This window comes from Miscanthus floridulus, chromosome 12, assembly GCF_019320115.1.
Source record: "Miscanthus floridulus cultivar M001 chromosome 12, ASM1932011v1, whole genome shotgun sequence".
NCBI classification, from domain to species: Eukaryota; Viridiplantae; Streptophyta; class Magnoliopsida; order Poales; family Poaceae; genus Miscanthus; species Miscanthus floridulus.
Genome location: NC_089591.1, coordinates 81,711,014 through 81,726,613, shown reverse-complemented (window position 1 = coordinate 81,726,613; position 15,600 = coordinate 81,711,014). Strand labels below are relative to the sequence as shown.

The 15,600-nt window shown below is 47.3% G+C and overlaps 2 protein-coding genes and 1 pseudogene across 2 annotated transcripts; 1 reads left to right on the top strand and 2 right to left on the bottom strand.

Moving 5' to 3' along the window:
• Positions 1–1,893: 1,893 nt before the first annotated feature.
• LOC136497995 (uncharacterized) lies at positions 1,894–6,079 on the top strand. The gene is made up of 2 exons (XM_066493915.1): positions 1,894–4,219; positions 4,288–6,079. Exons 1-2 carry the CDS (start codon positions 4,071–4,073, stop codon positions 5,075–5,077), a joined length of 939 nt encoding a protein of 312 aa, XP_066350012.1. The 5' UTR covers positions 1,894–4,070; the 3' UTR covers positions 5,078–6,079.
• A 98-nt stretch (positions 6,080–6,177) lies between these two features.
• Positions 6,178–8,944, bottom strand: LOC136497994 (probable polyol transporter 4; annotated as a pseudogene).
• A 211-nt stretch (positions 8,945–9,155) lies between these two features.
• On the bottom strand, positions 9,156–12,721 carry LOC136497996 (uncharacterized). Its single transcript, XM_066493916.1, has 9 exons — positions 12,281–12,721; positions 12,090–12,160; positions 11,645–11,709; positions 11,519–11,563; positions 11,357–11,437; positions 10,702–10,769; positions 10,410–10,458; positions 9,827–9,987; positions 9,156–9,472 (listed from the first exon to the last, which is right to left on the bottom strand). Exons 1-9 carry the CDS (start codon positions 12,466–12,468, stop codon positions 9,409–9,411), a joined length of 792 nt encoding a protein of 263 aa, XP_066350013.1. The 5' UTR covers positions 12,469–12,721; the 3' UTR covers positions 9,156–9,408.
• Positions 12,722–15,600: the final 2,879 nt, after the last annotated feature.

Here is a 15,600-nt window from a genome sequence, read left to right as displayed (position 1 = left end):
AACTGTCGGTCTAGCCAAAACTACACCTCTCTATCTAAGTTCACAAGCACCTTATAAAGATCGTAATTAGGTAACAAAGGTGCCGGGCTAGCTAGAGCTCACCTAACCAATTCTAGAAACAAGGTCATACAAACCTATGCCACTAGTACTTCAAGCAAACCAGAGAGCACCTACACAATCCAGTAAGCAAAAGCATAAAGCCACCTAAGGGTGTGTTTGGTTGAGCTGTGGCTGTGGGAAAAAGCTATTGTGGGCTGTGAGCTGTGGGAAAGCTGCTGTGGGCTGTGAGCTGTAGAAAAACTGAAAGTTGTTTGGTTAAACAAATATAAAATATACCTTCTATCTTTATCTCTCTTGAAACAACTATGGAAAAGCTTTTTATTCCACTAATTTCGAAAAGCAGAAAGCCAAAAGCCAAAAGCAGGGTCAAACCAGCTTTCAAAAATGTACTGCGGAAAAGCAGCTGCTTCTAAAAAAGCAGCCTCTGATAGCAGCCCCTTTGGTTGGGCTTTTGGCTTTTGGGGCCAAAAGCCAAAGCCAAAAGCCCAACCAAACAGACCCTAAGCTCACTAGCAATGCTCAATAATAAGGCTACATAAGCTAAATTATAGAGCGCAAAATACTTAGCTACACAAACTAAGCAATGTGACTAACAAGGTTACTCAAACCGAATTAGTCATATAAGGGAACTATTTCTATGCTACACAAGCAAGAAGGTAACTAGCAAGCTACACAAACTAACTATTTACAAGAGTAACTACACAAGCACAATGTAAATGAAGTAAATACAAGCTTATGTAACGAGAATGCAAACCCACGGCAATACAAGGATGACACGATGATTTTTATCCTGAGGTTAACGTGCTTGCCAAAACGCTAGTCCCCGTTGAGACAAGATCCAAGGTTGCCGCCGGTCCTCTTGCTAGTGGTGACCCGCAAGTCACACTCTCCCACGTGGAGTGCTTATCACAAGCTCTAGCACTTGACTCGGACGGACCACTTGTCGCCCTTCGTGTCTCGCTCTACTAGAGTTGCTATTCGCGGCTCCCACAGGGTGAGCACAATACCCCTCACAATCTCTTCTCCGGAGCACCGCACAATCTTCTTTACGTGCTTCAACGGAGACCACCACCAAGCCGTCTAGGAGGTGGCAACCTCTAAGAGTAACAAGCACCACCGGCTTGCAACTCAAATACCTAGTGCCACTCGATGCAATCTCACAATGCAACGCACTAGAATCACACTCACTCGCAATCGATTTGCACTCTTGCAAGCACAAGTGAGTTAGAGGGCATCCAAGCACTCTTACACAAGCCACATAGGCGTGAGGGTGCTCAGCTAACGGCCAAAGACTGACCAAGGGGCTATTTATAAGCCCCCACACAAAAAAGCCATTATACCTCTTCACTGAGCACAACTCGGGGTGACCGGACGCGCCGGTCAAGATGACTGAACGCACCCCGCCAGGGTTCGGTCACGCTACGCCGTCCACGTGTCACTTTGTGTTAAACTGGAGCCGCCGATCTCAATGGTAACTTCACGCATCAACGGTTAAGACGACCGGACGCGCCAAGCCCACGACCTGACGCGCCCGAGCCGCGTCAAATCATCGCCGTGCGCTCGCAGCCAACACCTGACCAAACGCGCCTCTGCTCCACGACCTGAAGCGCCACCTCCTGAGTCCAGTTGTTTCTAGTGAGCTCCCCGAGCCTCTGTTTTGCGATCGAACGCGTCAGGTGAGTCACGATCGGACGCAACACCTGCGCCCGGTCCTTCATTGCCTGCCACATGTCAGAGCTATGCCCGCGCCACTGCGTCAGCATACGTCAGAGATGACTGGACGTGGCTCCTGCGCATCAGGTCACTCTTTGCACCAGTGTCCGGTCATAAGACCGAGACCGCGCGCTCTTTGCTGCCACTTGACCTGACGCGCAGGTCCTGCCGAGGCCAGCGTCCGGTCACTCAGTGTGACCTCCTTTCGCCTCTTTTCTTCACCGAGTTGATCCGTTTCAACTCCAATTTCTTTCTCCTTTATAAATGTGCCAACACCACCAAGTGTATGGGTGTTAGCATTTTTATAATTATTTTTAAGGAATTAGCCACTCTACTTGCCACGCCACTCTATCCTAGCAACGATGCAAAGTTAGATCACTCGAGTGACACTCGATGACCGATGTGCAAATAAGTTTGTCCCTCTTGATAGTACGGCCATCTATCATAAACCCAGTCATCAACTTCTCTACACACCTATGACCGGTGAAATGAAATGTCCTAGGTTATACCTTTGCCTTAGGCATTCCATTTCATCTCCTCCAGTGTCGATGCAACACATGAACCAACATGATCGATAATGATATGATTCACTCCATATCATCATGTGACCTTATTGGTTTATCGATCTTGACTTCACTTGCTCTTCACCGTTGCTTCGGTCCATCGGCGCCAAGTCATCACTCAACTTGCCCTTCACAATTGCAACCGGTCCGTCGAGCCAAGTCATGTCTTGATCTTCTTCACCTTGATCACATGACTCAATGTCATGTCTCATGTGCAATGAGCTCCTTCATTACATATTCACCTGTTGTCGGATATCTATACCCGGGTATTCGAGCCAAAGGATTAATGAGCGTCATGCCAGCTCATCCGATGGTTAAGGACGCAACTACGGCCCTGTCCGACCCTTAGGGGCCGGGCCACGCCTCGTTCGACTCCGAGGATGAGGTTTCCGCCTCGTCCGACCCTAAGGCGTGGGCTCTGACTCCTCCGACCCTAAGGCGCGGGCTCCGACTCGTCCGGTCCCACAGGGAGGGCTTCGACTCGTCCGACACCCGAGGGTCGGATTCCGTCTCGCCTGGTCCCCAGGGCGAGATTTCCGCCTCGCCCGTTCCCTGGGGGTCGGATTTGCTACCGGACAAAAGCAGTGGCCCTAGGGTGGGACCTGAACCGCTTCAACCACTACGGCGTGGAGGCGCACGTCCGGGAGCACGTCTCGGGCGCGTCCTGATACGATTGGCGGTCGTATTAGGCCATGCTGGGAGACTCACGTCCCCACCGCGTCAACAGGGCAACACTGTGCTGCCAACTCCCTGCCTGACCACCGCCCAACGTCAGTTGACTGGCACTATATTGCCAGCCCCCCGTATGGCCTCTGTTATGGGACCCTTTGACCATTCCGTCCGCTCGGATGAGATGGAAGACAAGAACGGCGCACGATGCCCGTACGTATGCTGCAGCGGCCAACAGGACCCTGGTGCGACGCCGCTGCCACCATGATCTACAGGGTCAGCGGGACCTACGCGAAGAGGAGGACGGCACACCCCCAGAGCCTTATTTCTCTTTTATATTTTCCCTCTTCCCTTCTCTCGGTCTCTGGTATCCTGTTCTCTCCCCTTGGTCTATAAAAGAGAAGGCAGTGCACCGTTCAGAGGGGGAGATCGATCGACCGATAGATCGAGCAGTAGAAGCATCGAGCAATCGGACTCGAACCGACGGCGAGGACACGACGCCGGAGACGGAGAAGACAAGACTCAAGAACAAACACAACACACGCGAACACTTGGTTTTGGTGCTGCCTGAAAGCGTAGCGTTTTCTGTAGTTCTATTTACCTTTTATTGGAATACAAAGAACAGAGCTGTGCTCGCCACAGCGCGCACGACGCGAGAAGTGTGCGCGTCCATTCTCACGCACCGCGTTCGCCGGCCATGGCTGCATGCCCAGGTGCGTGGCTGAGCGATTCTCATGCCACGACCTCCTACGCGCGCGGCCGCCACAACCTGGGGCTCACGCGCATGCAACATGCTAAAACAGAAAGATGTCATGCAATCCTAACTAACCGGTACACACAATAACAACCAGGACGAGGGCAGCGGAGGCTTTATCCCACCTGTTGGACAACTCAAGGTGGACGATCATCCAGGTGGAAGCTCTGGTCGCAGTGGCCGCTGCGCTGCTGTTTCTCCAGCTTATCTTGGCTGTCTGGAAGCGGCGGTGGCACAACTCCATCGTCAGTTTTGTCCTGGCGGTGTGTAACGCGTCGTTGCTCCCTCTCGTTTTTTACACCCTTAGTATCATGCAGTCCTCTCCAGTCAAGAATTCCATGTACACTGTCTGGGGTGCATCACTGCTCATGGCTGCGGGTGGCACGATTGCTGTCAGCCAATTCGATTACGACGACAAGAAGAACAAGGTGCTGATGCAGTTGATTACTGGTTTTGCTCGGTATGTGTTTTACCTTGCTATGCTTCTTGCGCTACTGAAACCATATAGCTAAAATGAATCATGACCAGGCGTTTGCAGCTCTTAGGAGAGACACACGGGAGTGCAAGTTCCAGTTGTATCTCTGGTCTTTTAGGGGTCCTTTATTTGACAAGGGCCATGGAAATTGTTGGCTTATCCATTAGAGGGAAACTATCCATGAAGAAAAGTGCAAATGATCATCAGAAAGATACTGATCATGAGACCACGGAGGGCGACAAGTACCAAGTTGGCTATGCTATCCGTTGCCTACCCCGACCTAAGGTTCAGGTCATAACCATTGACCAGATATGGGATTGTTGTGGCAACTCAGACCGTGGAGAAACATTGGAAAATGTGTGCTTGTCCCTTGCCTTGTGCCAGTTCTGCTTACAACCCACCATCTTGTCCAGTGCCCAAGAGAGACTTCCTTCAACCCACCATCTTGTCTTCAATGGGTTGCTTCAAACTGAAGAGCATTACGAAAGAGCATTCAGGATTATTGAAGTGGAGTTGGGTTTTTGCTATGACTTCTTCTTCACAAAATATCACATCTACTTTAATATGGTGATGTGCTTTCTAACGTTTCTCTTGAGAGTAATAATCTTTCTTACTTTGGTTCTGGTGTATACTGTTCAAGGCTCTGTGACTATTGAGACTCTCGATCCTATCGTACAAGTACAAATTACAAGATCTGACTACATCATTACTCTAGTACTTCTTGGTACAGCCCTCGTGGTAGAACTACTGCAAGCATTAGTTTATCTGGCATCAGCTGGATCAAGGTATCACTTGCCTGTGTGTATGTCAAATATAAACAAATTGCATTTCTTGAGAAGTTGATCGGTTTTCTCATCAGAGTTTCAATCTCTCCCCAGAGGAGAAATAGGAATTGGATTGCCCAATACACAGTTATTTTGCCGGACGAGGTTTTTTTCAAGTGCAATTTAGACCCTGTTGAAATATCCCCTGAAACAAAGAAAGCTATTGCTGGGTCGATCAAACCAACCTTTGGTGAGCAGACCAATCGGCTAGCATCACAGGTCCGCAATAGTATGTTTGAGCATTGGGCACTGAAGGATCATTCTCAAGTAGAGATCATGCTGATTTGGCATATCGCAACTGACTACTGTCATCTTTCTCCGAGCAGTGGGAATGGGAGCAGTTCAGACCGATATGTTGCAGTTACATTGTCCAGATATTGTGCCTACTTGCTTGCATTTGTCCCGCAACTGCTTCCATACCATGAAGCGGACATAAAAGAGTTGATAGATACGGTGAAGAAAGAAATAGCTAAAGATTTGCCATCCTCTGGGGCGCCTTCAGAAAGGTATCAAAAAATGAAGGAATTAGGAGACAACCCTCCGACAGTCTTCAGGAAAGGCGTGAAGCTCGGCAAGCAGCTTGAGGACGACATGCCGGATGAAGCACAGCGTTGGAAGGCAATGGCAGATTTCTGGGCCAAGACGATCATCTACATTGCCAAGGAACACATGCGACAGTTTGAGAACGGTGGGGAGTTCCTGACCCATGTCTGGGCCCTGCTTTCTCACGCTGGCATCCTGAACCTCGTCAGAGACGACGACGAAGTAGCAAAGCCTGCTCAAGCTCAACCTACCCAAGAAACCTCGTCAGAGACGACGACGACGAAGTTAGCTGCTGCAGTGCTACTCGTTACTTGTGCACCAGCTGCTCCACATCTGCTCCAGCGTCCTGCCGCTGGTCTCCGGCACAAACCTATGCACAAAGACCAGGCCCGGTCCTGTCAATATGTAGACATGGAGCGAAGCCTGGGAGATGAGTTTTTCATTATAATTATAATAATATGCATAAAAATTCTATCCATCTCTATTTTTTTTTCACTTCTATATAAATGCGTGCCTTTTGTCAACACGATTGCACTGAAATTGTAGAAATACTAGGTTCAGTTTAACGTTAAAATAAAAATGACTGTTAGTAAATTACTAAGTATTTTTTTTGAGAGAGACAAGTGAAGAACAGGAATAATAATTATTCACTGTCTTGCACCATTAGAAATTCCCCAATCCCAAATTAGATCTGTCTTGCATCATTAGAAATTCCCCAATCCCAAATTAGATCTGAGTCTTATATTCGGAAGAATAACGACAAGGAGCAAAGGCAATTAGGCAAATTAAACATTGATTAAACAATCAACAAAGGGGCTTAGGGAACAGGGACAATTGGGCACGGCACTTTACTAAACACGTCTGGGAGCAAGGACGTCTCGTATAGTCGTAGTGTCGTACTCGCTTGGCTGGGAACGGAGTTATGGAGCGAGCAAGCGGAGTAGCCAGTGCGCCAGACGGCAAACGTGAAGGCGCGCCGCGATAAAACCACGAAGGAGAGCGCCCGCGACGGAAGGGAAATCGACAGACTCTTTCTTACGCGTCTGGCATTTCGTATAAGCCATATATATATATATATATATATTATATATATATATATTTCCTATTGCACTACAGTACTGCCAACTAGCTTACATACTTGATTGGACCCCTAGGCTTCAAGGGCCCTGTGCGTGGGCACAGCTCGAACCCCCGAGGGCCCGGCCTGACAAAGACCACCGAGAGGGCCGAAATGGCCGCGAAGGCGGCGAACGCGCCCGAGACGGAGATGGCGCGGCAGACAGAGAGGAATGACATGGCCACCACGCCGCTGGTCACCCTGTTCGCCACGGCCCCCAGCGCCGCGGCCTGCGAGCGCAGCCGCAGCGGGAAGATCTCCGAGCTCACCACCCAGCAGATGGGCCCTATCCCCACCGAGAAGAAGGCCACGTCGCCGCACACCGTCAGGATGGCGACGCCGACACCGGCGGCGCGGGACACCGACCCACGCTCCTGCAGGAAGAGCGCGGCGGACAGCGCCGCCAGGCAGGCGGTCATGCCAACCGTGCTGACGTACAGCAGCGGCTTCCGGCCGACGCGGTCGATCAGCACGATGGCCAGCGCGATGAACGCAGTCTTGAAGAACCCGACGGCGACCGTGGCGGCGAGGAGCTGGCGCTCGGTGGTGATCCCGGCGTCCCGGAATATGGTCGGGCTGTAGTACACCAGCGCGTCGATGCCCGTGATCTGCTGGAAGCACTGGATGCCTACGCCGGTGACGAGCATCCAGGCGATCACCGGGGACGGCCTCGACAGCTCCTGCCACACCGTCCTGTTCCTGTCGCCGTACTTGCCGGCGGCGACGGTCGTAGCGGCCGCAGCAGCCTCGATCTCGGCGAGCCTCTCCTTAGCCTCGTCCTCGGTGTCGGTAACCTTGAGGAGCACGGCGCGCGCCTCATCGGCCCTTCCCTGCATGACCAGCCACCGCGGCGACTCCGGGATCACGAGCAGCGCGAAGGCGATGGACACGGACGGCAGGATGCCGATGGCGAGCATGACGCGCCAGTTGATGTGGTCGGGGAGGCCCGAGAAGGCATAGTTGGAGATGTACCCGAGGAGGATGCCGAGGTTGATGAAGATCTCCGGGAATGACGTAAAGGAGCCCCTGGACGCCGCGGGAGATATCTCGGCGATGTACACCAGCGCGATCACGACGCCGAACCCGATGCCGACGCCGGCCAGCAGGCGGCCCACCATGAGCACCCGGAAGGACGGGGCGAGCGTCATGACGGCCGCGCCGGCCTGGAAGACGACGGCGGCGAGGCCGATGGTCCACTTCCGGCCCACGGCGTCCGACGTCCTCCCGCCGGCGAGGCTGCCGAGGAGGGAGATGAAGCTGAGGCAGCCCACCAGGACCTCCTGCTGCACCTCGTTGATGTGAAGATCCCTCTGAATGAACAGAATGCAGCCGCTCATCACACCAACATCTGACATTTGGGTGTGAATTATGAAACTTCATTAGCAAGCTAACAGTAACAGTTAACAAGAAGAAGCAGCCATTGTCATGACAAGGGGAAAGTCAACACGATTCAGGGCTAACCATCTCCAAATCCTACGCACAGTCGATCGCTAAGAAACTCTTACGAAAAGCCAAATCATGATCGAAAATTTCTTCCTCTACTACTTTTCAATCGAAAAACTTCCTGCCGAAGTCGAGAAGAGGAAATTTACCGTAGCCGAGCAGAACAGAGTTGAGGGAGGCGAAGACGGAGCAGGCGAAGACATATCTCCTGCTGCTCTGGCGCTCACGGACACGGACGCCGCCGTCCTCGCCTTCATGCTCCGGAGGGAGGACGTCGTCCATGCGCACGTACTTGCTCTTCGTGCCCAAGAAGTCCGGCAGGGCTACCAGGCGTGCCGCCGCCGCCGTTGGACGCCGACAGCTCGGCGCTCGGAAGCATCATGCTCTGCTCCGTCTTCCCGAGCTTTCTTCCCAGCTCCCAAATCGCAAGACGTTTCGGTTCCTCTTGGATGGTGCTATTAGTGGACTAGGCAATGGTGGATCTGAGGACGGAGGAGGAAGACGAAGGAGGAAGATTTTAATAGGTTCATCGTGTACTTCTCGCGACACGCGATTTGGTCGTCGTTCAACTCATCGCGTTGGGGTCTGTGTTTTCAAATAGGGCGTCTTTCATAAACCCTTGGTTCTCAGTGATTTGTGAACCATTGTTGAAGATGTCTGGTTCCATTAGCTATTTTGGACTCTTGTAATGGGAGCTAATCCATTCGTTTCAAAAAGATTACATTTTTTTGTTTTTTTATTCTTGTTTTTAAAAGAGTCAGACAGTTTTAAATTTGATCAAAACTAACAAAAAATCACTAACATGTATAATACCGAATAAATATTATATTAGACTAATCATGAAATATATTTTCATAGTATACCTATTTAGAGTCACAAATGCTAATATATTTTAAGTTTGACTCGGTCCAAAACTAGAATTGCATCCTTTGGGACAGAAGCAGTAGTACAAAAGGGACTAGTTAGCAGTTTCAAAAAAAAAAAAGGGGGACTAGTTAACAGGTCAGCTCGTCAAGGACGTCAAACTCGAATTAGACATCGTTTGACCACACCCATAAGCCAAGCCGGTGAGTATACTCCAATATTATAGTACAGAATTGGGAATAAGAAGACCTACAGTCACCTTATGAGCACTGCCTCTAGAGATTCTACAACTAAAAACCATTGACACATACAGTTGACAATACACAAGTGCGACATTGGAGACGACAATTGCGGCTTGCTCTGATATGACGTCACATCACATGTTAAATTTTCTGTATCATATTGATGTATGTGTAACTCGAGAACATGACAAACAATCTTCTAAACCTGCAAAGACACATGGAATCTGTTGATTATCTTCAATTCAGAAAAGTGATTCCCTACGAGAAAAAAGACATTCCCTAACTACTGAGTTAAACATGGTCCCTATTGTTTCCTGATACAGGAAAGGTGTTGAGAGATGCCGTCTTTGATGATATATTGGCCGCAATCAGTAAGTCAGTGACTCATTATATGTTGGTGATGATATAGTGCGAGGAACTATATAAATACGATGCAATCAGAAACTTCGTTATGAAATTATAGAGGCTATAAGTGGATTGATCTCCAGCGCTCTATTCAAGTTGGCAGAAACAATGCTTTCTCCATGAAAATGCAAATATGATACACTCTTAGACTTACCAAACCCACTGACTTCTGTGTGCAGCCATTGCCTCATAGCTTCTGGACGGGCTACTGTTAACTAGAGTATAGATTGACTGCTTTGACCTTGAGAAGGAGATCAACGAAGAAAGCCAAATGTCAACCGGACCACTGTACTTGCGAAGAATATTCAGGCTTGCCTGCATTTACAAATAATCCAACATGGATCATCTTTCCTCCACACTAATGTGTTCTTCTAGCAAGAAGAAAAAACATGGTGCAATCAAGACCCAAAAAAAAGGTAAAGTAAAGATAAGGTGACCATGAAGTTTAGCAATACAGAAATGATGTTCATTCATAAAATAGCAAAATCTCTGAAAAATATATATTATAAAAAAAACAAAGTCATCAACCAAAAGGAGATGGCAATGTAGGCTGTAGCATTATAGTTTACGCGTTTCCGATTCCAAGAAAAATTAAGAGTTCCTAGCTTCAGCTAAACATAGCACTGACAAAGTCAACAAAGTAACACACATATTCTCTTCCTCGGTAAAGTGAAAATCGGTCTGAGAAGTAAATCCAAATAATAAGGCTGTAGAAGGATTTAAGGGAAGAAACGTACTAGTTCCCAAGCTTCCACATTCCCCTGCCTGTTCGCATGGAGAAACTTGCTGTCATATAGAAATAAAGTTTTTTAGACTCTCAGTGATAAAAATGCAAAACTATCTCATAAATGTGACATGCATATGTGTAGTATAAAAATGAACAAGTAAATGTAATGAGAACAAGCTGTGCACAGTCAAAGAACAACAGGCCTGATGCCCAACATACCAGAATCCCATTGTTAACAAACAATTTCAGTGATTCATGCATGTGGCTAATCATGCAGTTCTATACCAGATAACTGAACTAACCATATGCCGTGATGAACATCTTTGTGGTTTGGATGGCCTGATACGCCGTATGAATCAAATGTCACGATCTAAAATGGCATCAAATATTGCATCAGTAAGCAGCGGCCATCAAAGGAAGAAAAAAAACTAGAATTTTTTTTAGTTATGTAGTAAATGAAGGTAAAGGCGTAAAGCAACTGAATATGGTATAGAGTACTACGTGACTATTAGCAAGGAAATCATATTGAGATTTGAAAATTATGGAAATTTATTAAAATGTATCAGATAGCAAGGATTCATTCTCAGGATTTTAAGCACAGTTCGCAAACTGTAGTCACAAGTGTCTTTTCTTAAGAAAAGAAATGATATAGAACAAGCATAACCCCAATATATGTCATTTGCTAAATTATTCAGGAGAAGTAAACAAAAAAAAGGAGAACTGGTGACTTGGGTGAGAATTCCTTTGTAAACATGTCTTGTATAGTACACAAAATGCAGACTGGCACATTTGTGTACTTTAACTACTCATGTTACTTCAACACTATAACCTGGAGGATCGAAGAAACAAGCATCAATGGCTCGAGGTAACTTAATACGGGTGAGAGGAAAAGCAGATAGCATACTAAAAATGCAATGTATTTTGAAGTTCATAAGGTCTCTGAGATGTAGCCACTACCGTGTCAATGGCCCATAGTTGGACATGCTCCATGGTAAGTTCTGCTACTAGTCCATGGTCCCATTTCTCATGAAATCCATCCTATGAAATATATAGGGCCAAGATCACATGGTTTTCAAACAGTATGTAGACGTATGCAAGTATGGACTCAAAATAAAGTACCTGCAATTTCGGGTGGTCCAAAACTTTAACTTGTTCATGTGGAATCTGTAATGACATGAGCTGCTTCAGGAACTGTACAAAGGTTGCTCTTTGAGGGTAAAATGAACTAGTTAAGGATTTGAGTACCTTAAGGGTTTCACAGGCATGGTACAATTCTTCTTTACGAGTATTTCCGAGACCATCAGCATTACCTGTGGAAGGAGTAAGTTTGTTATGGGTGATTTGATTTATTGTTCACGTGTCAGGGGAAAAATACTATTAAACTTGTTTGCTAAAAGCTTCCATAGCACTTGAGATGTGCAGAGTACTATTTTTACTTCGTTGGTAACTCACTAAAAATCATGTGTACACAGTGGCACTGCATGTTTAAGCACCGTGCTTGCATCAGAGATGAATATCTGGAGTGTGCTCTCAAGCATACAGTAAACCGACATCATGGTTACCTATGACAGTTTTATGATGCATCCTAGCAGACATTACAATGGCCATTCCTGTTCTGTGCTGAGCTCAGATAAACAAATGTACATGCCAACAGAAATAAACATACAGCGTCAGTTGCTTGCCATCTAACCTGGAGACATGCACAGAATGTGAATACTGTGACCTTTTGACTTGAGGAAAAGAATAGTTGGAGCAAAGAACCTGTAGCAACACAAAAGATGAGAAAGCGATAAGAATCAAGCAACACATCAAACTAGAACTGAGCAGACGTTCCACAGACATGGCAATTGAGCATCCAAAACACAAGGAGAACTAACATACATGGACTCGTCGTCGGGGTGGGCGACGACGAGCAGCACGTTCCGGCTCCTCCTGTCGCCGCGGAGAAGGGGCATGAACTGCGGGCTCAGGGGCACACAGGACGGAGAGGAGTAGGAGAGGATCCGCCCCAGAGAGATCGCCCACAGGAGCACGGCTCCCGCCGCGAGGACCATCCAGATCCACGCCATGGAGAGGCAGCAGGCCCTGGAGGGAGGGATGGAGGAAGGAAGAGAGCCGACGAGATGAGACGAAGACGGGCGGCGTGCCGGCGCGGCGAGGAGGGGTTGCGCCAGGGCGGGGCGGAAGGCGACGGCAGCCGAGGCCCGATGCAGTGGACCACGGCCAGCGCGCGGCAATGCCGGCCAACGGCTGCGGCGAAAATGGGGCTGTGCCAGGTTTGGCCTTGGAACGTGGGCCGTGGGGCCGTGGCCAATTAGGGCCTGTCTGGACTGGGGGAATTCCAAAGGAAGATCATAGAAATGAACCAGAAAATTCTCAAAAAATTGTTGCTAAAAAAAAGAAAATTCTCAAAAAAAAAAAAAGAATGAACCACAGAAAAGGTAGCTGAAGCGCCATGGACAGACAGCACAGCAGCAGGCCCGGGAGGGAGGGAGATAACAGACAAAGTTGGAGAGGGAATTCATATCTCCTGTTTAATGTCAAGGTTTTGAACGAAAAATTTTATGGCAAATCATGATAAACGATAATGATGTATTTTTCTTTTAGTATACAAGAATATATAATTTCCACCCAATTATCACCCCTACCCAAGGAATTGATTAGTAGGAGACTAGGAGTTATTGGCCTTCTAAACTCTTATCCCCTCCCACCAAAACTCTTAGTCCCACTAAACCAACAAAAGATTTCTAAACTCCAGTGAGCATGATTAAAAAAAAGAAGAACAAATGGCTTGAACTCATACTGACGCAAAGCAGGGATATGCTAGACTATGTGCCATCTTCTATGCATCACGTCTTCAATTGATCTATAGCTTTGTAAAAGGAAAAAAGTAGGGAACTGCTCATTGTTTTAAATAGCCGACTAAATCATTTAGCTATGTATGTCTCAAAATAGGCTATAGCCGGCTATATCAGGCAGCTAAGGGCTAACTTATACGTGGGGAAACTTAGCTAAATCCTTCTCAAACAGCTGTAAACGAAGATTTAAATCCTTGGAACTGCTACGGCCCAGGTGCGTAGGCGTAGAAACTTTCGTCCGCACGCCTCCTTCGTCTTCCTCCTCACGACCCCTTCCTCCCCCATGATGCCTCCTCCCCTACCACCCCCGGCTAGCGTCTCCCTCGCCGCCGGCCGCGTCGCCCACCTCCCAGCACCGCCCTCCTCCTCGTCCTCGGCCCCGCCGGTGCCCACCACCCGCGGCGACCTCCTCCTTCCCCTCCCCCCTCCCAACACCGCATTGGCCCGACCACCTCCTACGCCGCCCTCCCGCCGTCCCCACCACCTGGGCGCCCTGCCTCCCCCGAGCCCCTTCTAAGCCCGCCAGAGTTGGGGAAGAAGAGAGGGGGGGGGGGGAGAGAAGCTCGCCGGAGTTAGGGAAGATGCCGCGGTCGGGCGCCCGGCGCGCGGACGCTGGCGTCGATCATCGGAGATGAGTCGCGTGGCCGCCCAAGAGAGAGCGTGCGATCGCCAGGGAGAGCACGAGTGGCCGTCGGGGAGGTTACCACGGCAGCCGGGGAGTGCCTGCGCAACAGTCGGGTGGGGGTCGCGAGAATCGGACGGCCGAGCGGTTTCCACCCACGAATCGGACAACCGCGACGGTGTGCATGCCACACCATCGGATCGTGCGTACTCGAAAATTAGCATTCCTGCAAAAAGTATTTACTGCTAAGTTTCTTCTTAGCAGTTGAGTTTGCAGCTAACTCTAAAATGTCTATACTAATCATATCCCACGTTCTAAACACACGTTGCTATAAAGTTAATGTGTTTTCTAATCCTCTATTTTCTCTTATTTTTATGCTCTACATTTCTTTGTTTCAAGCAAACCTTTACTTGACATTAAATATAAAAAAGAAAAATGTCATTTTTACCCTGGACTATTTGCTATCGGAGTTCAGGTTTTATCCTTAAACCCTAAAACTGGACAAATTATCTCCCTCGACTCTCAAAACTGGTTATTATCTTTCAGCTCTAGTTAGATGTGGATTTCAACACAATATCATCCTTTTTAATAAAGTAATTAGCTTTTAATTTTTAATTTTGCTTTGTTCCTAGGTATTGTACCTTCCTTCTCTACCAATAGAAATAGAAATGGATACCGTCTCGTGTGGGTTTGTTCAAAAATAACTCTTTTACTAGAAAAATCTAATAAACATCTAACAATATTTTTTAAACAACAATCTCAAAGCTTCTAAAACCCGTGATAGAGTTAGATTGGAAGATGAGAATCCTAGACAAAATATCTAAACCCCTTGTCTTTTCTCTTGTCTAAATCGTAAAGTTAGATTGGGACTTTTTTTTCTAAGCCCAGTTTCATTGGGAGTTTCATTTTTTAGTTTTCAACACACACATATTTTGAAAACAGTGCAGCTCTACTCATATGAAACCTTCATCATCTCTCTTTATTAATATAGTGTCATGTGAGCGTATTTAATGCCCGTGAAACTCTGAAATCCACGTTCAGATTGGCATAAATAAAAAGAAGGGTGTGTTGGCCCAAGAGATACTCTTGTCTGTTGTCTCTCTCTAGCAAATAAGTTAATTAGTGCTAAAGGGACTTTTGATTGGATTTGCAGCCTGATTAGAGAACCAATGTATTTCTACTGCCTTGAGTTCATTATTGCTTATGTAGAATCAATAACCTTATTACAATTTTTTTGTATAAGTAAAAATCATTGTATTCAATATGAAAAATGGGCCATTCCTAATTTTATTGCCCACTAGACAAGTAAGTTTGCATTTTTTTTCTTTCCTTTCTTTAAGGTAGTTTGCCTCTTAGAGCATCTCCAATAGTTCCCTAAATCAATTTCTAATCCTTGGTTTTTAGCAAGATGAGAAAAAAACCCTGTCCAACAATTTCTAATCCATCCTCCTAATCTTTTAGAACTTATGAAAAATCACCCTGATCGCGCGTATCTTCTCTCTCCCACGTGTGTTTGTCGACCAATCTAAAGGCGGAAGGGCGTCAAAAGAATAAAGAGTATGAAATGGTTCATGATGCAAATATACAAGAGAGAAAGGATATATAAAAGTGGTTAGGATAATTTAGAAATAGTATATGATTCCTGATGTAAAATTGTCTTCTATATTTTAGGAGTAGATTATTAGAAACTCTTGGAGATGGTCTTTTTTATTTCTTCCAAT

Excerpts from the sequence above, each read along its gene's own strand:
- LOC136497995 (XM_066493915.1), top strand. The coding sequence starts at position 4,071 with ATGCAGTCCTCTCCAGTCAAGAATTCCATGTACACTGTCTGGGGTGCA. Across the intron at positions 4,220-4,287 it reads TTGATTACTGGTTTTGCTCG|GCGTTTGCAGCTCTTAGGAG; the intron begins GTATGTGTTTTA and ends AATCATGACCAG.
- LOC136497996 (XM_066493916.1), bottom strand. The coding sequence starts at position 12,468 with ATGGCGTGGATCTGGATGGTCCTCGCGGCGGGAGCCGTGCTCCTGTGG. Across the intron at positions 11,710-12,089 it reads CATTCTGTGCATGTCTCCAG|GTAATGCTGATGGTCTCGGA; the intron begins GTTAGATGGCAA and ends CTCCTTCCACAG. Across the intron at positions 9,988-10,409 it reads ATGTGGAAGCTTGGGAACTA|GCAAGCCTGAATATTCTTCG; the intron begins GTACGTTTCTTC and ends TTGTAAATGCAG.